General features: G+C 46.2%; 1 protein-coding gene across 2 annotated transcripts in view; it reads right to left on the bottom strand.

Annotated features, from left to right (window-relative positions):
* LOC140386753 (eosinophil peroxidase-like) overlaps positions 1-11864 on the bottom strand; it is an 87488-nt gene extending 75624 nt beyond the window's left edge. Inside the window, exons 1-5 of one of the 2 annotated variants that reach the window (XM_072469409.1) lie at positions 11805-11864; positions 11243-11316; positions 8622-8715; positions 7169-7344; positions 945-1077 (exon numbers count right to left, since the gene is read on the bottom strand). In XM_072469409.1, coding sequence (XP_072325510.1) covers positions 945-1077; positions 7169-7344; positions 8622-8715; positions 11243-11315 — 476 coding nt within the window. In that variant the 5' untranslated portion in view covers position 11316; positions 11805-11864. Of the gene's footprint in view, positions 1-944; positions 1078-7168; positions 7345-8621; positions 8716-11242; positions 11317-11671 lie in introns of both variants that reach the window. The other variant, XM_072469410.1, reaches the window with a different exon arrangement.
* Positions 11865-22612: the final 10748 nt, after the last annotated feature.

The following is a 22612-nucleotide window of genomic DNA, read 5'->3' as shown; positions in this document are numbered from 1 at the left end:
GGAGAGAGTGCAGAGGAGAGGTCTAAAGAGTGCCGAGTCAAGTTATAGATAGAAAGTGAAGACTAGTGTAAGTAGATTGTAGATTGTTAAATTATTGTTTGCTATAAGAGTAAGTGTTTGAGCTTTAACAAGTAGTGTAATAAATGTTAGCTTTGTTATTGAACTTAGCTTCTGTGGTATTTGTGAACACTACGACATCCATCCTGATAATAAGAATCACAAAGAACACCACAGAATCTCCCGGATCTTCTAGGTGTGGACAGCCGGAAGATCTCACAAGGGGTTGGTTTGAATTGATAGGAGTGCTGACAAGCCATATGAGAATTGAAAGTTAAAGTGCTGGAGGACAGATTCAGATGAGCTGGAGAATTCATCACCATTGCATCACAGCAGGTTATATGGGATTGCTATTTTTTCCAATGGTTCTCGGGGGTTGGGGATGGAGGGCAATTATTAATACCTATCCTTTGAGATACAGAAAACACCCTAAAGTACTTCAGTGGGAAATGCTCCATTCCCTGACTGTACCTAAAATAAAGATTATTGCAAACATATCCATCGCTTGCTGAATTCTTTTACAGTCCACCTTGTTGTCTGCCAAACATTTTCCTATTCCATCTCTCCCTCTCTCATTCCCTCTTCCTTTAAGACCCTTGATAACATTCAAAGGATCCTACGCATCAATGTCATGCATGGGTGGCTCAGATGAAAGGTTATGTTAACTCTGTTTCTCAGTCCACAGATTCTGCCAGACCTGCTGAGTATCCACCATTTTCTGTTTTTATGGCAATTGATAAAATGCTTCTGAGGACCTAGTCCTTTGTTTGTTATAAAGAAATATTAATAAGGATGAAGATGGAAACATTTAGTGAATGTCCATATTTGTTTAACAGTTAATCACTGAAGGTGACTGGACAGTGGTAACCAGCATCATCCGTTCCTACCTGTTGTTGCAGACAGCGGTGAAGGTCCTGTATCGATTTGACCAACAGTCATCTTTACAGATTGGGGGCTGACGTATGGCTCGACAGCCCGTGACGTGTGCAATGGTGTCCAGGTCAATCGGTGATAACAAATCTGCAGGAAACATACACTCTTTATCGGTTGCAATCACTGAAAAATTCACACACAAATTGCATCAGTTAAACAACAATCTGACTTTCTGCTACAACGGAGCACCAACAGATACAGTCAGTTAAAGTCCTGGTAGTGTGACAGGTGCTCACCACACTCCAGGTTCTGTGTTTATTGGTTTAAATTACAGTCTGGTTTATTGTTGAGTGTCGCTGTCTGCTTGATCACTGATCCACACAACTACACATGTGAGACCTTCACCTGTTCTCAAACATGTCATAATATGGTATTTTCGTGTTGCTGTGGTGGTGTCTCATTAATGAGGTCTTGAGCCTTTTGTGTTTAAACATGTAAACCTTTATTGAGTACACATTAACTATTTACAGTTCCAAGTGTGGTTACGCATGGTGCCACTCCACAATGCAGACTAGCTGCTTACACAGTGTTGCGTTTAGACCGGTGTTTTTCAAACCTGTTTTTCTGGGACCAACTGGTCGTCCTTTGGGCCAGTGGAATGCGTGGATGCCAGGATTTGGTTCTTGTGAGATTGGGCTATGTGGGAGGGCCTGGATGGAGAATGGCTCTGATACATGGAACAAGTCACACATTGATGGACAGATCATTTCTCCAACAAAATTCTGGACATGATAACACATTCTCAGGCTTATCCTCCGTTTCCGTTGAGAAACCTGCAAGGACTGATACCATGGGCGCAATTCTTCCATCGGGTGACTAAGTGCCGACGCCGGAGTGAAAACCGGAGTATTTCACTCCGGTGTCGGAGGCTATTCCCAACCCCCTATTCTCCCGCCCCTGGGGGGCTCGGAGTGGCGCCGCGTCATTTACGCGCGCCGGGCCTTGGCGCCGCGTAAAAGCAGCGCTGCGTAAATGAAAACGGCCGGCGCCGCGAAACTGACGTCATCCGCGTATGCGCAGGTTGATCGGCGCCAACCTGCACATGCGCGGTTGCCATACTCCCCGCGGCCGCCCTGCAAGAAGATGTTGGATGGATCTTGAGGGGCGGGCGGAGGAAAGGAGGTCCTCCTTCAGAGAGGCCGGTCCGCCAATCGGTGGGCACCGATCGCGGGCCAGACCCCTTTTGAGCCCCCCCCATATGCAGGAACCCCCCTCCCCCCCGCACAGGCCGCCCCTCCCAACGTTCCCGCGCTGTTACCACCGGCAGCGACCAGGTGTGGACGGCGCCGGCGGGAAGCCGTCGTGTTGGGCAGGCCGCTTGGCCCATCCGGGCCGGAGAATCGGCGCTCGCCCATTACCAACAGCGAGCGGCGATTCTTTGAGCGGCCAGCCGTGATTCGCGCCACGCCGGTTAGGGGCGGGTGGGAGAATCGCGTGCGGGTGCCGGCGCGGTGTGGCGGGGCTCGCGCGGCGCCCCGGCGATTCTCCCACCCAGCGTGGGGGGGAGAATGCCGCCCCATGTGTTTGTTGTTTTTTGTGAAAATGAGCTGATAAAGCTTTGTAATAGTAACAATATGGAACGGTGACATTTCCTTGTGATTTAATGATTGGTGTGATATGTGGAATGTTACGTAGTTAATTTTCAAATGTCTTTTACTGTTGACCGCTTAATAAACAAAATACTCCCAAGTAGCTTCTCGTGGGTACACGTGCCATGTCTCAGGTGAGGATTAGTCCATATCATTTCAATCACACTTTGAAGCCTGAACAGTTTCCCTGAACCAAAGAAGCATCAGCGCCATAGAGGCAGCCGTCAACAATCAAATACTCAAGAGCTGGGCTTCAGCACTTGGGATATCCTCGCGACCAAAGGATGAGTGTGTGGATCAGGGGAGGACACCTGAGCACGGTCTCTCAAATGTACCTGGTTGGGATTTGGTGTCTAGCCCCTGATGTGGCTGGGGTTGAGTGTGCAGAGCGAGGTTTTCCAACACAGCTGGCTTGGATTGCACTGTGAGAGAAGGCGGAATAGATAAGGGTGGGGAGGCTTGGGGGACTTGAGGGTCTCAGGGTGGGAGGCAGGTTCATACTGCGAGTGGTTAGGATCTGGAATGAGCTGCCTGAGAGTGTGAAGGAGGCAGAGCCACACAGCGAGTGGTTAGGATCTGGAATGCACTGTCTGAGAGTGTGGAGGAGGCAGGGTCACACAGCGAGTGGTTAGGATCTGGATTGCATTGTCTGAGAGTGTGGAAGAGGCAGGGTCACACAGTGAGTGATTGGGATCTGGATTGCACTGTCTGTGAGTATGGAGGAGGCAGAGCCACACAGTGAGCAGTTAGGATCTGGAATACACTGTCTCAGAGTGTGGTGGAGGCAGGGTCACACAGTGAGTGGTTAGGATCTGGAATACACTGTCTCAGAGTGTGGTGGAGGCAGGGTCACACTGCGTGTGGTTAGGATCTTGTTTGCCCTGTCTGAGAGTGTGGAGGAGGCAGGGTCACAGGGGGCGTGGTTAGGATCTGGATTGCACTGACTGAGTATGGAGGAGGCAGGGTCACACAGCGAGTGGTTAGGATCTGGAATACACTGTCTGAGAGTGTGGTGGAGGCAGGGTCACACTGCGAGTGGTTAGGATCGTCATTGCACTGTCTGAGAGTGTGGAGGAGGCAGGGTCACACTGCGAGTGGTTAGGATCTGGAGTACACTGTCTGAGAGTGTGGTGGAGGCAGGGTCACACAGCGAGTGGTTAGGATCTGGAATGAGCTGTTTGAGAGTGTGCTGGGGACAGTGTCACACAGCGAATGGTTAGGATCTGGATTGCACTGTCTGAGTATGGAGGAGGCAGGGTCACACAGCGAGTGGTTAGAACGTAGAACATAGAACATAGAACAATACAGCGCAGTACAGGCCCTTCGGCCCACGATGTTGCACCGAAACAAAAGCCATCTAACCTACACTATGCCATTATCATCCATATGTTTATCCAATAAACCTTTAAATGCCCTCAGGATCTGGAATACACGGTCTGAGAGTGTGGAGGAGGCAGAGTCACACAGCGAGTGGTTAGGATCTGGAATGAGCTGTTTGAGAGTGTGCTGGGGCCAGGGTCACAAAGTGAATGGTTAGGATCTGGAATGCACTGTCTGTGAGTATGGAGGAGGCAGAGCCACACAACGAGTGATTAGGATCTGGAATACACTGTCTGAGAGTGTGGTGGTGGTAGAGCCACACAATGAGTGGTTAGGATATGGAATAAACTGTCTGAGAGTGTGGAGGAGGCAGGGTCACACAGCGGTTAGGATCTCTATTGCAGTGTCTGAGAGTGTGGTGGAGGCAGGGTCACACTGCGAGTGGTTAGGATCTGGAATGCACTGTCTGAGAGTGTGGAGGAGGCCGGGTCACACAGCGTGTGGTTAGGATCTGGAATGCACTGTCTGAGAGTGTGGAGGAGGCCGGGTCACACAGCGTGTGGTTAGGATCTGGAATGCACTGTCTGAGAGTGTGGAGGAGGCAGGGTCACACAGCGAGTGGTTAGGATCTGGAATGCACTGTCTGAGAGTGTGGAGGAGGCAGGGTCACACAGCGTGTGGTTAGGATCTGGAATGCACTGTCTGAGAGTGTGGAGGAGGCAGGGTCACACAGCGAGTGGTTAGGATCTGGAATGCACTGTCTGAGAGTGTGGAGGAGGCAGGGTCACACAACGAGTGGTTAGGATATGGAATACACTGTCTGAGAGTGTGGAGGATGCAGGGTCACACAGCGGTTAGGATCTCTATTGCAGTGTCTGAGAGTGTGGAGGAGGCAGGCTCACACTGCGAGTGGTTAGGATCTGGAATCAGCTGTCTGAGAGTGTGCTGGGGACAGTGTCATACAGCGAATGGTTAGGATCTGGATTGCACTGACTGTGAGTATGGAGGAGGCAGAGCCACACAGTGAGTGGTTAGGATCTGGAATGCACTGTCTGAGAGTGTGGAGGAGGCAGGGTCACACAACGAGTGGTTAGGATCTGGAATGCACTGTCTGAGAGTGTGGACAAGGCAGGGTCACACAACGAGTAGTTAGGATCTCTATTGCAGTGTCTGAGAATATGGAGGAGGCAGGGTCACACAGCGGTCAAGATCTGGATTGCACTGCCTGAGAGTGTGGTGGAGGCAGCTTCACACATTGAGTGGGTAGGATCTGGAGTGCACTGCCTGGGTATGGTGGAGGCAGGATCACACAATGAGTCATTAGGATCTGGAATGGACTGTCGGAAAGTATGGAGGAGGCAGGGTCACACAGCAGTCAGGATCTGGAATGCATTGTCTGAGAGGGTGGAGGAGGTAGAGTCATACAGCGAGTGGTTAGGATCTGGTATTCACTGCCTAAGTGTGTGGTGGAGGCAGAGTCACACAGCGAGTGGTTCGGATCTGGATTTCACTGTCTGAGAGTGTGGTGGAGGCAGGGTCACACAGCAAGTGGTTGGGACCTGGATTTCACTGTCTGAGAGTGTGGAGGAGACAGAGCCCAGCAAGTGGTTAGGACCTGGAATGCACTGTTTGAGAGTGTGGAGGAGGCAGGGTCACACAGCGAGTGGTTAGGACCTGGAATGCACTGTCTGAGAGTGTGGTGGAGGCAGGATCACATAACGAGTGATTGGTATCTGGATTGCACAGTCTATGAATGTGGATTAGGCAGAGCCACACAGTGAGCGGTTAGGATCTGGAATGCACTGTCTGAGAGTGTGGAGGAGGCAGGGTCACACAGCGAGTGGTTAGGATGTGGAATGCACTGTCTGAGAGTGTGGAGGAGGCAGGGTCACACAACGAGTGGTTAGGATCTGGAATGCACTGTCTGAGAGTGTGGAGGATGCAGGGTCACACAGCGAGTGGTTAGGATCTGGAATGAGCTGTCTGAGAGTGTGGTGGAGGCAGGGTCACACAGCGGTCTGGATCTGGATAACAGTGCCCGAGAGTATGATGGAGGCAGAGTCACACAACGAGTGGTTAGGATCTGGATTGCACTGTCTGTGCGTATGGAGGAGGCAGAGCCACACAGTGAGTGATTAGGACTGGAATGCATTGTCTGAGATTGTGGAGGAGGCAGGGTCACACAACGAGTGGTTAGGATCTGGAATGCACTGTCTAAGAGTATGGTGGAGGCAGGGTCACACAGCGGTCTGGATCTGGATAGCAGTGCCTGAGAGTGTGATGGAGGCAGAGTCACACAGCGAATGGTTAGGATCTGGATTGCACTGTCTGAGAGTGTGGTGGAGGCAGCTTCACACATTGAGTGGGTAGGATCTGGAGTGCACTGCCTGAGTATGGTGGAGGCAGGATCACACAATGAGTCGTTAGGATCTGGAATGCACTGTCGGAAAGTGTGTTGGAGCTTGTGTCACACAGCGAGTGGTTAGGATCTGGAATGCACTGTCTGAGAGTGTGGAGGATGCAGGGTCATACAGTGAGTTGTCAGGATCTGGAATTCACTGTTGGAGAGTGTGGAGGAGGCAGATTGACAGAGCGAGTTATTAGGATCTGGAATTCACTGTCTGAAAGTGTGGTGCAGGCAGAGCCACACGCGAGTGGTTAGGATCTGGAATGCACTGTCTGGGATTGTGGTGGAGGCAGATTCACACAGGGCGTGATTTTGATCTGGAAACACTGCCTGAGAGTGTGGTGGAGGTAGAGCCACACAGCGAGTGATTAGGATCTGGAACACACTGTCTGAGAGTGTGGTGGAGGCAGATTCACACAGCGAGTGATTAGGATCTGGAATGAGCTGTCTGAGAGTGTGGAGGAGGCATGGTCACACAGTGAGTGATTAGGATCTGGATTGCACTGTCTGAGAGTGTGGTGGAGGCAGATTCACACAGGGTGTGATTATGATCTGGAATACACTGTCTGAGAGTGTGGTGGAAGCAGGGTGAATCGAGGCTCTGGAGGAAATTGAATTATTTTCTGAAAGGAAACATTGTGCAGCACTATGGGGAGAATCTAGGGGAGTTGTTCTTGGTGAATTGTTCCTTCACAGCCAGGGCAGACTTGACAGGCCCAAGGCCCATTAGCCTCCCTCTGGGCTGGAAGGATCCCCTGATTCTATGATAGCTTCTTCTGCCACATTCGCACATTGTCTGTTGGGTCAGCTTGACTCATTCTGAGTTTCAATTGTCTGTGGCTGGAACCATTCCTAAACTGACCTGATGCATTCAGTGAGCGTTTGTGGACTTTGCGAACATTTTGCTGGATGAGGTTCAGTGCAGTCTCCATGTACTCTGCAGATCGCACTGCAGTCCTGGTCTCTGCAAGAGGTTGCTTAAAGAACCGCATAAGGTCCATCGCTTTCAAGGACCTTTTGCTAATTTTCTCTTTTTGCCTAGAAATGGAAAGTATCAGATTAGATGGAGATATGTCAGACAGCCAGTTTATGAATATAAATTACATACAATGCCACTCAGTTACAGAAACGGCTTGTTCACCGATTACAGCCACAAAGGACTGTTAATTCCAGACACTGATCGTTGTAGAGTTCCTTTGCTCTTTCACATGCTGTTTGAGAGGTTCTGTGAACAGATTGATTGCAATGTTTGTCCCATTCGTTCATGGGATGCGGGCGTCACTGGCTGGGCCAGTATCTATTGCCTATTCCTAATTGCCGTTGAACTGAGAGGCTTTCTAGGCCAGTTCCACCAGTTCCATGGCTTCACGTACAGCTCTTTGTACAAATGAACTGCCCAGGGGCTGGTCACCACCTGCAACAAAAACATAGCAGCTCTGAGCCACTCAGTTAGCATCCTGAGAAAATTTAAGAGACCACTACATTGCTGTGGATTGCTGCTGGTCATGTAAGCCTGACCAGGCAAGGATGGCACATTCCCTCCTCTCAAGGGCATTAGTGAACCAGATGGCGTTTACCCATGTGCCAACAGTGGCATTTAAAAATTTTAAGTAATTTGTTTGTTGTAAAATATTTTCAGACTCCTGAATCATATAAATGCAAATTATTTCTTTGATTGAACACATACCACATGTTTCCATTCACGTTTAATATTCAATTGAGTCTCTGCTCTTGCTCATGTATTTCCTTTTTGTGGCCTTTGTTCTGCACTGTAACCAATCACTATTTGTTGATGTACCATTTGTCAATGTACTCTGTTGATTATTCGTTTTATCTATTATGTACGTACTGTGTACGTTCCCTTGGCCACAGAAAAATACTTTTCACTGTACTTTGGTATATGTGACAATAAATATCAATCAATCAATCTTGAGGATTCATTTCAAGAAAAAGGGCAAGTAATCTTTTCTTAACCTTTCCTCATGACTTCCTGATACCCATCATTTATTCTGTGCCCTATCTGACAAAGGGGGAATATCCAAGTTCAAATACACAGCCTTAAAAAGTTTGAACACAAATGATGCATGTTTGGTCACTGTTGTAACAAACTGTTTATGTTCAGATCCCTAAAGCTGAACAAACTTTGAGCAAATAGAATTGAAGAGAACAGTACGGTTGTGTTTATTATAAATGCTGAGTTATATATTCAGAAATGAGTGACTTGAATTTCAAGAAAATGAAATAGATAAATCTATCTTCATATTACCAGCTGCACGTCTCATAGCTGGTTAAGTCAGAGTTGGGTAATTACTTACTGGTCTCTGGTGGCTTTATAGGCTTTGTCCACCAGTTCCATGGCTTCACGTACAGCTCTTTGTACAAATGAACTGCCCAGGGGCTGGTCATCACCTGCAACAAAAACATAGCAGCTCTGAGCCACACAGTTAGCAACCTGAGAAAATTGATAAGCGACTTGTTACGGAATTGATTAGCTGGATGATTTGAATCAAAAACAAATTGGCCACTACCTGTCGGAGTAGCTGTTTTCAAGTTAAATCTATATGAAAGCGCGCCGATTTGACAAAGATATTAATTAACATGATGTGAAGTAAGAAGCTGTTAAGAATTGAAAGCCTGGAAACGTGATAGGGGAGCAGGGTGACGCCAGAGAGCGCCGGCAGCATGCAATCGGCATTAAACTGGGACATACTGCCAGTGTAGCTCCAATCTAAACAGGTTAATGTTACACTGAATTTATTAATTGGCTCTCCTGGCGCAAACCCGCAATTTGTTCGCACATTTGTCTATACGTTAGGAGCATACACAAGCACTTATTTTTCAGCCAAGACAGGCATTTATGTTGACTGATGGGTATGTGGATGAAATCCTTCCAGTGGTACTTGTTGGGTGTTAGTTACAAAGAAAATAACCCGGGAAAATCTTGATAAATCAGTCTGGAACAGAGAACCCTGTCTACAAAGTCAACAGGAGTTTGGAAAAGATTGCTTTTTCAGCAAGTGAACAGCTTTGTTTCTTTGAGGCATGACTGAAAAAACACGCAAAGTACTTTTACACCTTCCCTTTCAATTAAATGTTTGAATTAAATACTGCTCCATTTCTCTTCTCCTTTAAGACTATCCATTAAACCTAACTGCAGATTTTAAATAAACTTCTCTAACATTTGCTTCTTTGGCTTTGTCATTGCTTGTCTGATTACGTTTCTATGAAGAACTCTGTGACATTTTGCTAAGTCAAAGAATGATATAAATAGAAGTTGCTATGTTTGTTTTTTATTCATTCATGAGATGTGGGCGTCGCTGGCCGTGCTAGCATTTGTTGCCCATCCCTGAGGGCATTTAAGAGTCAGCCACATTGCAGTGCGTCTGGAGCCACATGTAGGCCAGGCCAGGCAAGGATGACAGATTTCCTTCCCTAAAGGACATCAGTGAACTAGATAGTCTTTTACGACAATCAACAATGGTTTCATGGCCGCATTTAGACTTTTAATTCCAGATTGTTTTTCATTGAATTCAAATTCCACTGTCTGCCCTGGCGGGATTCAAACCCATGTCCCCAGAGCATTACCCTGGGTCTCTGGATTACTGGTCCACTGACAATACGATTACAGAGTGAAGAGACGCACAAGACCTTCGAGATGGATGATCACAAAGTTCCCAGAGGATTGTAGAACTGGAGATGGTTAGAGAAATAAGGAGGGACAAGGTTATGGAAGGACTTGAACACAGGAATATAAATTTTAAAATCGAGGCCTGGGAGCCAGTGTGGTTCAGCCAGCAATAGGGGTGATGAGTGAATAGGACTTGGTGTGATTTAGGATAAGGGAAAGTTTTAGGTGCACTCAAGTATGTGGAATATTTAGGTGTGGAAATCACACCCTAGTTGTACATTTCAACAATGTTACATCATTTCCTCCTGTTTGTGAAGATTAAATTGGTGCTTTTACAATCTCTTAGAAACCTGTAGTTTTTTCAGCTCTCACTCCAGAAAGATTGCCATTTAATATGTAATCTACATTCTTGGTTCTACAGACTCTCGTAGTTTTGCATTTGTTCTTGTCGAATTTCACCAAACACCTCTCAACTGTCCATGTAAATACTTTCGGAGTATCAAACATTAATTAGTATCATTGGCCATTACTCTAAATTTGGTGTCATTTGCAGACTGTAGAATTATTGAAGAGTTTGAATTCTGCTACAGTCCTGACATACTCTCCTGCTTCTAATCTCAAAACCCAGAAGTATTTCCTTTTTCATTGCTAATGGTCACAACAGCTAATTCATCATTACTTCGCAAAAAAACCTCAAACATGGAACTTCAGTAAATTATTCCTTTTAAGTTGTATTCATTGGATATCATTCTGCTATAAATTCAAAAACTTCAACAGACTCATCTTAGATGGTCGACATAATTCCAATTTCTCGCTGAACATTCCATTAAATAAAACCTGAATCAAACTCTTGGTTCCTTTCTAAATATCAATATTGCAACATTGTACTCCATAGCGCATATTTGTGCTCTCTGATTTTCTTCACAAATGAGAATGACTACCCACTGCAAAGTTTGGCCAAATATGGAATTTATCCAATGTTGTCATTCAAGAAGAGGAATGACAGAGTTTGATGTATCAGGCTTTCCATAATGTAAGTGACTTGTGTCTGTGCTCAGCTTCAACCTTTTAAGGACATGTCTATGATGACATCCGTTTTCTATAAGCGGATACAAGAGATTCTCCAAGTCTCTCGTGTTTCTTTTCCTATTCAACTCCTTATTGCACTTTTCTCAGACCGCGATAGGTTTGGGGAATGCCAGCCTCTTTTATTCTGACATTGCACAAGATCATTGGAGCCAGATTCAGTCTGTTATACACTGTGAGTTTACGAGAGACAGAGTAGCTCAGATGGGTTTAACCTCTTACCTGTTGCAACTTCGTCAGACTGCGATAGGAAATTCCCAGCGAGCAACACGCCCAGGAACCACAGGGGTGTCATTCTGAAAGAAGAAAAATTCAGTTGTGAGTTAAGGACAAAAGTGGTCATTCAGAGATGGTGTTAGTCATTAAATTCAGTTTAGATAAGTTGTGATGGGAATAAACTGAAGGAACCCTTTGACATCAAATTTTATGATGTCAACATCAAAGTATTAGTGGCGAAACAACTTAATTGACTAATATGAACTAAAATTCACCTGTGCTATATCAATAATCATTCACTGAAATTAAAATAATTTATTTGATAAATGTCATAAACATGGTTGATACATAAAAAGATATGAACAAAGATTTGCTTTGCTCTGCATGTCTTGTGGTTAATAGATTGGATATTTTCACTGTAAGATTTCCACTCACCTTATATATATGCAAGGTCAGGGTACAACTAAATTGACTTAAAGTCCCTGTTAGCATCAAGTAATGAACAAAATTTAATTTCATTCAATAATAACATATGTGCAACGATTAACAGCCAACTTCATTTACATACATTAACCGCAAGACTTGAGATGAGCAGCCAGACTGACACTTGCCTTGGAATCCCCGAGTCCTTTCTACCAGGAAATATTTGAAATCTCACCTTATATATAATTTGTGAGGTCGAAACATTTGCATAGAATGTTTGAAGTTCCAGTTAATCCAGTTAACTAACAGATGGGGTAATAAGTTTATTGCAATTTTGTTTTGTGTCTTTTTTAGAAATTTGCTGCCTAAATATTTTTACACATTCTGTTATTGTACGTGCAGTTATTCAATTATCAGAGCCAGAAATCAACTTTTAGAATTTCAACATGAATATTAACCCTTTCCTCATTGCTGCTTTCATCCCAGACTTGGATTTCTAAATATGTCATTGCTCTGAAGCTAACTCCATATATGATATGTTTTGAAACTACTTTATTGGTTTGCAATCTCCCTTGTAACAAGTAAGTGTTTTATCCAATGACTCTGACCATGCGCATTTTGCTGTCATCTTAAATTTGATTTTGTTTATTATTTCCACTATGTGAAGACCCTAGGTCTATTTATTTAACCTTGAACTTGTGAATATATTTAAGCTTAAGGGTAGTTTTACTGTGTTTATTTCCCATTTATAATATCTTAGGACTATCCTCTGCAACAGCACCACTTTGGATGATGAAATCGCCCATCATCTGGTAAAAGCAAGCTTTGCATTGAGCAGGATCACCCAAAGGCTTTGGGGCGAGCAAAGAGCTTGTCTAAAAACAAAGATCAAAGTCTACCAGGCAGTGCTTCTCAAACCGGTTCACAATGACGGTGAGGCATGGACAACTCCATTGACATCACATAAAGCAACTAGATACATTCCACCTTCAAAACCATCAGGGGTCTGGACAGGGTAGTTAGAGAGACACTATTGTCTTGACAGAAGGATCAAGAAATAGAGGAGTTTAAATTAAGGTGTTCAGCAAAAGAGCCAACAGCAAACACTGAGAGAAACTTTTCACACGACGTTGTGGTTAGGATCTGGAATGTACTGCCTGAGAGTGTGGTGGAGACAGATTCAGTTTTGGCTTCCAAAAGAGAATTGGATAGGCACTTGAAGGGACGCTTTACAGGGAGTCGGTAAACAGGCAGGGGAGTGGGACTAGCCGAGTTGTTGTTGCAGGCAGCCAGCACGGACAGGACAGGCTGAATGACCTTGTCTGTGCCTTAAACATTGTATGCTTCTATGATACTCATCAGCTGTAAACAATTTGGAACATTGTGAGATTGGACAAAGTGCTGTATAAATGCAAATTATTTCTTTATCTTCTAATAAGCTCTCGATTGTTGGAAAAGCAACCAACAGGTTTGTTAATATTCTCCATGGAAGGGAATTTATTACCATTATCTCCTCCCATCTACAGCTCCACATCAAATGGTCGTTCAGAATGCTCCTTGTAGCCCAGCTAGTCACTTAGTTTTACACTGTTTCAGATTCAAGGGCACCTTGGGATGGACAAGAAATTTGGCTTTCCTATTCCTTTGCACATCTGGGAAACAAATGCAAAAAAGATAATAAAGTGTTTGACTATGCCTATATCAGTGAACCTCAGGTACACTCCTGTGGTTTAACACTTCACATGATCTGTTCTGGGAATGTCCCTCAATAATATCTCACAGCAATCTAAAGGTTTTGAATAACTTCATTTATCTTGAGCCTGTTTTTCATTGGCTGTTTTGTTTTGTCCTATGCTATCAGCAAATAGATCAAAACATCAGCAACAGAGCATGAAAGTGGTTTCCCGCTTTCTCAAGGCGTGGAGAGTAATTGCTCCAACAGCCACAATCCACCAGTTGATGTGGATTCCACTCTTTTAAATACTTTTTCTATGTCCCTTCCTTTCATGGCAAGGCAGAATGGAAGGATAGTTTTACATTTCTGTGCTTATACTCTACATTCCTCATGCCTAAGTGAATGTGTCTCCATAAACCAGAATATGGTTTTAGCTGTCCAAATATCTGGCACCAAGGAGCATAGCAAGACTGGAGTCAATGGGAATCAGGGGGAAAATCCTCCACATTTGGGACTTATACCTGACACAAAGGAAGCTGGTTGTGGTGGGTGGAGGTCAATCATCTCAGTTCTAGGACATAACTGCAGATGTTAATTAGGGTAATGTCCCAATCATCTTCAACTGCTTCATCAATGACTGTCCTTCCATTATAAGGTCAAAAATGGGGATGTGTTCAGACACTGAAGCAGTCCATGTGCAAATGCATCAAGACTTGGACAATATCCAGAATTGGGCTCCTAAGTGGCAAGTAATATTTGTGCCACACAGGTGTGAGGCAATGACCATCTCCAACAAGAGAGGATCTAACCATCGCCCCTTGACATTCAATGGCATTACCACCACTGACTCCCCCACTTTGAACATCCTGGTACATTACCATTGGCCAGAAACATAACTAGACTACCCATATAAATACTGAGGCTACAAGAGCAGATCAGAGGCTAGGAATGCTGTGGCAAGTAACTTAACCTCTTGACTCCCAAAAGCCTGTGCACCATCTACAAGGCGCAAGTCAGGAATGTAGTGCAATAATCTCCACTGGCCTGAATGAATGTAGGTCCAACATCACTGATGAAGCTCGACAACATCCAGGACAAAGCAGCCCATCTACAAACATTCAATCACTCCACCACTGATGCACTTTAGCAACAGTGTGTAACATTTCCAAAATGCACCGCAGGAACTGACCAAGGCTCCTAATGCATCTCCTTCCAAACCCATGATCACTACTACCTAGAAAGACAAGAGTCACAGATACTACCACATGGAGGTTCCTCCAAAACACTCTCCACCCTAACTTGGAAATCTATCACCGTTCCTTCACTGTCGCTGCGTCAAAATCCCGGAACTCTCTTCGTAACAGCACTGTGGGTGTACGTACACCACAGGGACTGCAGGGGTTCAAGAAGACTGCTCACCACCCTATTGTCAAGGGCAACTTGTGATTGGCAGCAAATGCTGGGTCTAGCCAGAGATGCCCATGTAACATAAATGAATGATAAAAAGAAAAAAAGCCCATGAAATATATTTACTATACCTGTGCAACTGTCTACTATTGCAGGTCGTCTGAGTCACTGCCGCAGCTGGCTTTGAGTCCATGCTGCCTGAATAGAATGCAACAAAGATGTATAGCTCTAAATGTATCACAGGTTTTTAGAAAATAAAATCTTTCATTGAGAATTTCTCCAAAGGTTTCCCCATTCAGCTGTCGTACCTTCAACAGAAGGTCAGCGAAAACCCCATTTATGGTCAATCTGGACCTCCTGGCAATCGCTTACCAAAGTCCCAGCATTAGTTTGAGAGATTCCCGGGGGGAAACCCCCCAAAATACATCAATCTGTCAGACAGTGACAGGATTGAAAATGGTGGATGTCCACACAGATTTTGTAATGAAATGTGGACTGAAAACAGCAGCACAAGGAAGTTCCTTAGATTTTACATGATTTGCGTCCTCAATCCCCCTGAAACACAATTGATTCTTTCTTATCATGGATGGCTCCCTGGCAACAGTTGATCCCGGGCACAGAGCAACTCTGGTTTTTTTTCATAAGAGCATGTGTACGACACCAGAATGTCTTTGCAATACAACTCACAGTGGGCTAAGAATTCATATCAAGCAGACATTTGGGATCCTCAACAAATGTTCCCGGAACTGGATTTGGTTAGGGCGATGAATTTGACCATACTTAAACGTGTTGGAAGGATTATGATAATTTTCTGATACTGTATGTCACTGTATCAGTGCTCCTTGATAGTGCAAGTAAAACATGAGCATGAAGAGTACAATGAGGATGTACAAAAGTCAACAGCTGGAGCTAAGACATTGTTTCAAGAAAGAATGATTCTCCAGAATTTGATCCAAGAGTTTTTGTAATCGTGATCAGTATCATGTCCAATAAAATGTTAACCAGGAGCACAGAGGTTCCATGAGCCATGACATACATGCTTTTAATCTCTGAAACTTCCATCTCTATTGTTAACACACCTCAGGTTGCTATCTCAATGGACTGGATAGGTCTGGGATCTGTAAATAGATTAGGTTGGCCACGAACAAGCTTGTTTATTAGGATTAACTGCTGCCTCTGGATATTGCATTCCTGTAGGGATCTGGAACTGTGTTCGGACGCTGTAGCTACTTCACTGGTTGGAGTTTCTGACTGCTCTTAGGCACCTTTGTACAGACTTGCACGGAGGCAGAGGACGGTCTAAAAGTCGTGTCTGCATGCAGTGAAAGTACATGATGCTGCAGCTCTGCTTGACTCTGTTTGTAGTGGATAAATCCTTAGCATGGACGCTGAACCTTTGCATTCAGAGTACAGACCATGAATGATTTAAGAAGAACTGCTAACTACCACCATGGCTGCCATTAGCTCCGGTGCACCTTCTGTCTATCTCTGAACCTTCTGTAATGATATGTAGAAAGACATGTAACTAAAAGGTTAATCACAACACCTAGCTGTAACACTACCACTAGAGGGCACTATATCACTGAGTTCCCAGAAGCTCTAGCTCTTTTTCAGCTCTCTTTCCATGCAGGAGGTACCAGATGGCAGCAGTGTAGTAGAGAGGATCTCAGCCTAGACACCACGTCTAGCTTAGATACAGTTTGTACAATTAGTTATCCTTACTTTATTGCTAGAGTTAGTTCAGTGGAGTGTCAAACTCATTTATTAGTTTTATCGTTACTTAATAAATTATTTCAGTTCACTTTGAAGACTCGAGTGTTCTTCAACATCACCTACAGTTAGTAACGACATATATTACTTAAACTCAGTAATATAACATGCTACCAGGAGTAGAAATATAACATAACACCTTCCACGTTGTCGCACCTTGGATAGATAGCCTGCAATACTTCAGAGGCCGGGGATAGGTTATTGCAGCTGCGACAAGAGCATCTGGCTCCAACAAATGTTAGCAGAAGGCTTTCATCTAACTGCCTCCTAATCAAATCAGTCCATTCCATGGACAAGACTAGGTTGTTCCCAGTGGTTTCATTGTGTATTTATCTGCCAATATAAAATTCATTCAGGGCTGTGGATGGTTAACAATATAAACCTTGACTTTGTAATAACCCCCATGAGGCACACAGGGATACTCTGATTGATCTCCCCATGGGACCCATGGAATATGAGCTTCCCCACTAGTGGGTGGAGGCCCGCCCAACTGCGGCTCATAAGATCTCAGTATAAAGACCACCCGGACATGGACTGGCGTGTTGGTTGTCCCAATGGGATTGTACTCCGTAAATATATTCGCTGCTGTCGGCAGACATTTTGCGAATGTAAATAAATTGGCCTTCACCTTATCACTTGATTTCCTGGGTCTTAATAGACTTCTTAATCCATGAAGCAGTGAAGCAATTGTAATATGTAATATATCCTGACTATCTAATCTGAAGTTATTCTTACATATATAATTCTGCTGGACTGCGTCAGAATAGAGATAGTAAGTATTCCAGGTGTTAGTGGAGATGTGGCCTATTCGTGGAAGCAAGGAGAATGTATATGCAGGGCAGAAGTAGCCTGGAACATGCATTAAAAACAGCAGTTGGGTAGTAGGAAGAAATCAAATAGGGCGTGATTCTCCCCGAAAATTTCTAAGTTAATTTGTAGCGTTCAGGGAGTTTCCCATCGGTTTAGCCCACACTTCGAATTTTTTTCAGCCCTGGGAAGCTGAACTCAGAGATTGGGCTGCCATTTTGAAAGCGTGAGCCAATCTCGAAGTGAGATTGTACATCCCCCACACCCCACACCAACAGGCAATGTCACTCCCCATACACATGGACAACAACCCCACACCCCCAAGTGAGGACACCCTGCTACAGGGTCCCTGGGGATCCCTCTTCAGGCCCCTTCAAGCCCTCTTACAGCACCCCCTCCATTCTAAGACCCCCACCCATCACCAAACTCCCGGAGGACCCTACTTACCTGCCCTGAAATACCTCTACCTTCAAACCCCCCTCCACCCTCATTTCATGGGCATGGCTCCTCGCGTCCTGGCCCTTGGCAGTGCCACCCTGGTACTCGGGCACCCTTACACTGCCACCCTGGCACCCAGGCAGTGCTCCAGACTGCTTGGCAGTACCATCCAGGCACCTTGGTGGAGGTGAGGTGAAGGCAGCCAGCTACTTACCGCATCCCGTGGCCTTCGATGTCCCTGGCGGGCATCCTCTGGGGGTTCTGGAGAAGGAGGGCACCGGCTCACTTGTCGGTGGCACAGGCACAGCCGTGCCGCCCTGTCCTGTGTGCTGCCTGAGAGACGCGGCCTCATCTGAGGGGTGGAACTTGGGGGAGCTGATGGCCACCGTTGCCACTCCATGGCACGGGTCCAGGTTGGCACCCAGCTCCCCCTCCTCCCCATCGATGCCCATAGGGCCCTGAGGTTCACCTGGTTGGAGCCCCGGATGCCCCTGCATCGTCTGGAACTGCCAGTCCTGGTGGTTCTCCATGGTCTGCAGGATGGTGTTGAGGCCCTCGCGATGATCCTCAGTGACTGGGACATGCTCTGCAGTGCCTCAGCCATACCCACCTGTGACTGGGACAAGTTCCGCAGCGCCTCTAGTCCACATAATCCAGAAGGATTTAAATGACATGGCACCTCGAATACAGCAAATTCTTCTTCAACTCCACCGCTATGAATTCGAACTTGCCTACACGCCAGGCAAAGAGCTGATCATTGCAGATGCCCTATCCCAGTCCATCACCACACCCTGTGAACAAGGCGACTTTATCTGCCACATAGAAGCGTAAGTGCAATTGTGTGCCACCAACCTCCCAGCCTCTGACGAACGGGTGGTCCAAATTCGTGAGGAGACGGCCAAGGATCCTTTACTGCAGCGTGTGATGCAGCACCTTACCCATGGCTGGCAGAAGGGGCAATGTCCCCAATTCTTTAATGTTAAAGATGACCTGACGGTTGTGGAGGGAATCCTTCTGAAACGCGACATGAGAGTCACCTTGGAGTCGAGAAATGCCGATGAAGAGCTCAGGAGGAGGTTTACTGGCCGGTCATTAACCAGGATATTGACAACACGGTCCTCAACTGCCCCACCTGTCAGAGGTTTCAATCGGCTCAACCCAAGGAAACACTGCAACAGCACGAGATCGTGACCTCTCCGTGGTCTAAAGTAGGTATAGACCTTTTTCACGCCAAGGGGCGTGACTATGTTCTCGTGGTCGACTACTTCTCCAGTTACCCAGAAGTAGTGAAATGTCCGACCTCACGTTGAAGGCGGATATCAAAGCCTGCAAAGAAACGTTCGCCAGGCACGGGATACCGCTCACGGTAATGAGCGACAACGGTCCATGCTTTTACAGCCAAGAATGGTCTGATTTTGCTACAAGTTGCGTCACGTTACCCCCAGTCCCCACTACCCGCAATCAAACGGGAAGGCCAAAAAAGGGGTCCATATTGTCAAGCTGTTGCTGTGCAAAGCTGCAGACTCGGGCTCCGACTTCAACCTGGCAATACTGGCATACAGGGCAACCCCACTGTCCACTGGGTTGTCTCCAGCGCAGATGCTCATGAATCACACTCTGAGGACCACAGTTCCAGCCATCCATGTTCCAGACCTTGACCACCTCACGGTACTTCAAAAAGTGCAGCAGTCCCGGGCCCAACAGAAGGCCACATATGATGCTCATGCCACGGATTTACCTGAGCTGGCTCCAGCCGATCATGTTCGCGTCCAGTTGCCTGAGGGCGGTTGGTCAGCCACTGCTGTTGTTGTCAAACAAGTGGCCCCAAAGTCTTTCATTGCTCGCATGGCTGATGGCTCCCTGCTACGGCGCAACGGATGGGCATTGCGAAGAGATCCATGCCCACCACCTGACCGCAGTGCTCCGCCGGCTATCATGCTTCCTCCGGACGTACCCTGCCACGAGGCCACCGATCTGCCAGCGATGCTGCCGGCCCACGCGACCACCACAATGGCAGCGATCCCACCTCTCCACGTGCAGGCGGCTCCTGATCCACCTCTGCGGCGATCAACAAGAATTTGTCATCCGCCACAAAGACTGAATCTGTAGACTTAACTTTTGTAAATTTTTGTGACTGAATCCATCGGCTTAACTCTTGTAAATATTGTTTAGTTTGCCATGTATCTGCACTATCGACACCATCTCATGTATATACGTTTGTTCAATCACCGTTTGTATATAGACAGCCATATATGTATATATATATATACACCTCAGTATTTATTTAACTTATTTATTTAGCAAATGCAAAGTCCAGAAACCAAACAGTTCTTTCGGTGCTGCTGTGTTGAGTATGGATAGGTCTCTGCTGAATCTCTGCATTGGATATTCTTGTATGAGGTGGTGCATAGTTTGCTGTCTCCCACTGGCACATAGGGGGCTGGCACTAATATCCCATCGGTGGAGGTTGGCCAAGCAGGGGACATGGCCAGTCCTGAACCTGTTGAGGTTGGACCACTCTTTCCTTGTAAGGTTAAAACCAGGCAGCTCTTGGGTTGGGCTTGAGACAAGGTCGTTATTTGTCATGTCCAATGATTCCCATTCATTTGTCCAAGTGGAATTTGTGTTGAAGTCCAGTGTGGGAGGGATTTTCCAGATCAGCCTTCTTGATGGGAGTAATACCTTGGGTGGGCTGAATACATCAACACGAAGTGGCAGGAGAGGGGTATTTGCGAACCTTTTCTATTATTTGTGGGTTGCTGCAAGTCGGCGGATGTGTGGAGGAGTAATGTTGGCCAGGGCAGGGAACCAAGGGAGTGGTATTGAGTGTAGTGTCCAGTAATGATACACATGGTAGCATGCTGCTGAGTGTCAATCTGTGTGCGCCTGATGATCTTGATCAAACAGGGCAGCAGTATTCTATTGCTGAGCATGAGAGTGCGAGTGCTGAGGTTCAGAGAATGGTGGGAGCAGCATCCCATGTTGAGCCAGCTAGTTTGGCAATCAAGTTGATTCCGGACTTGATCTTGGCTGCAATTGTTTCTAGATGTTCTCAGAAGGTCAGTGTCCTATCGAAGGTCTCTCCAAGATATGTTGGAGTAAGGTGGTGCTTTAACTTTTGTAGCCATTCATTTGTATGTAAAGCTCTTTATTGTCTTTTGCATTGTAAAGATGGAATGGGGGAGCGTGGCCCCCGCCAGTACCCAGGCTGGTTGGGGAAACTAATGATCCTACCAGCAGTCTACATTCTAAAGGAAGCTTCATGAGAAGAGTCATCACAAGGAACCCCGTCAAAGTCCCAAAGTCAAAAGGAACACTGAAACATTGTTCCATGTCTCTGGTCTTATGGCCAACAAAGCTATTCAGTTCAAGAACAATTAGAAATTGGCAATAAATACTGGGCTAGCCAGCAACACCCATGAATGGAGTAAAATAAAAATATTTTAGAAACTGTTCGCGGAGTTGGAAGCACAACAAAGATCAACATCAGATAAGACAAACATCCCCATAGGCTGTGAGATTAGTGCACCCAATATCATTGTCATCAGATAGCCACCTCGGTGTGTGGCTACATCACACTGTACATTGGCCCTTGGTGCACAAACACTAAGTGCCACTATGTGCTGAGGTTCCACCCATCCAAGGTTTTAAAGGCTAGGTCATGCCACACTGCCGTGGAATGCTCTCAGTAATTGGACCATGTCGAACAACCCATCCCTCATGGAAAGATTTATTCAGAGAAATGCCTTTTACCACAAGTGCATCAGGCTGTAGACTGAAAGTAACATCCCAGAGGCCCTGTGGAAAGGAGATGGCGGATTCTGTCAGATAGTTCCCTGCGCAGACTGTCAATAATATTTGGCAGATTGCAGCAGGACTTTCAAACAAGCACCAAGGCTTAGCTTGGTTGGTGGTGAGAAAGGCTATCTCGGTCAGATCCTTGACACATGCTTGGAGTCTCAGCCAATCTGCATGTTGCCCTTGAGGTATTTGTGTTGGAGAAGAGACTATGGTCCACCTTCTTGTGGAATCTGCCTCTGCCAAAAAGGTCTGAAGAGAGATTACGTGGTTCGCCGAAGTTCATCCTGAGCAGTTTCATGATGCATGACTCTGTGCTGCATTGGTTGTTCCCAACTCCGTGATGCAGAACTCTGATGTATGTGCTGTTCCCAGCTTCTTGACGCAGGACCCTGCACTCTATGGTTGTTTCCAGCTCCTTGACACAGTTTTGTGCTGTATGTGCTGTTCCCAGCTCCATGACATAGGTCTCTGTGCTCTATGATTGTTCTCAGCTCCGTGAAGCAGGACTCTGTGCTCCATATGCTATCCCAGCTCAGTGACACAGGACTTTGTGCTGTATGTGCTGTTCCCAGCTCCATGACGCAGGTCTCTGTGCTCTGTTGGTTGTTCCCAGGGATGCAGGACTCTGTGCTCTATAGGTTGATCCCAGCTCCCTGTTCCCAGGGACGCAGGACTCTGTGCTGTCTGGGCTGTTCCCAGCTCCGTGACGCATGACTCTATGCTCTATGGTTGTTCCCGACTCCATGAAGCAGAATTTTGTGCTCTGTGGGCCGTTCCCAGGGACGCAGGACTCTGCTGTATGGGCTGTTCCCAGGGATGCAGGACTCTGCTGTGTGGGCTGTTCCCAGGGATGCAGGACTCTGTGCAGTATGGGTTGTTTCCAGGGGTGCAGGACTCTGCTGTATGGGTTGTTTCCAGGGATGCGTATTGTAATGACCTGCACAGGACTCATCCACCTGGGGATGATTGTTCCCCGTGTTCAATTGGACTGAGTTAACCCAGCACTAGCATAAAAGGCAGGCAGCTGTAGAGCCAGCTAAAAAGGAATGAGGACC

The sequence above is a fragment of the Scyliorhinus torazame genome, chromosome 12, assembly GCF_047496885.1.
Source record: "Scyliorhinus torazame isolate Kashiwa2021f chromosome 12, sScyTor2.1, whole genome shotgun sequence".
NCBI lineage: Eukaryota > Metazoa > Chordata > Chondrichthyes > Carcharhiniformes > Scyliorhinidae > Scyliorhinus > Scyliorhinus torazame.
Note: the sequence above shows the minus strand (reverse complement) of the source record. Positions and strands in the feature narration are given on the sequence as shown.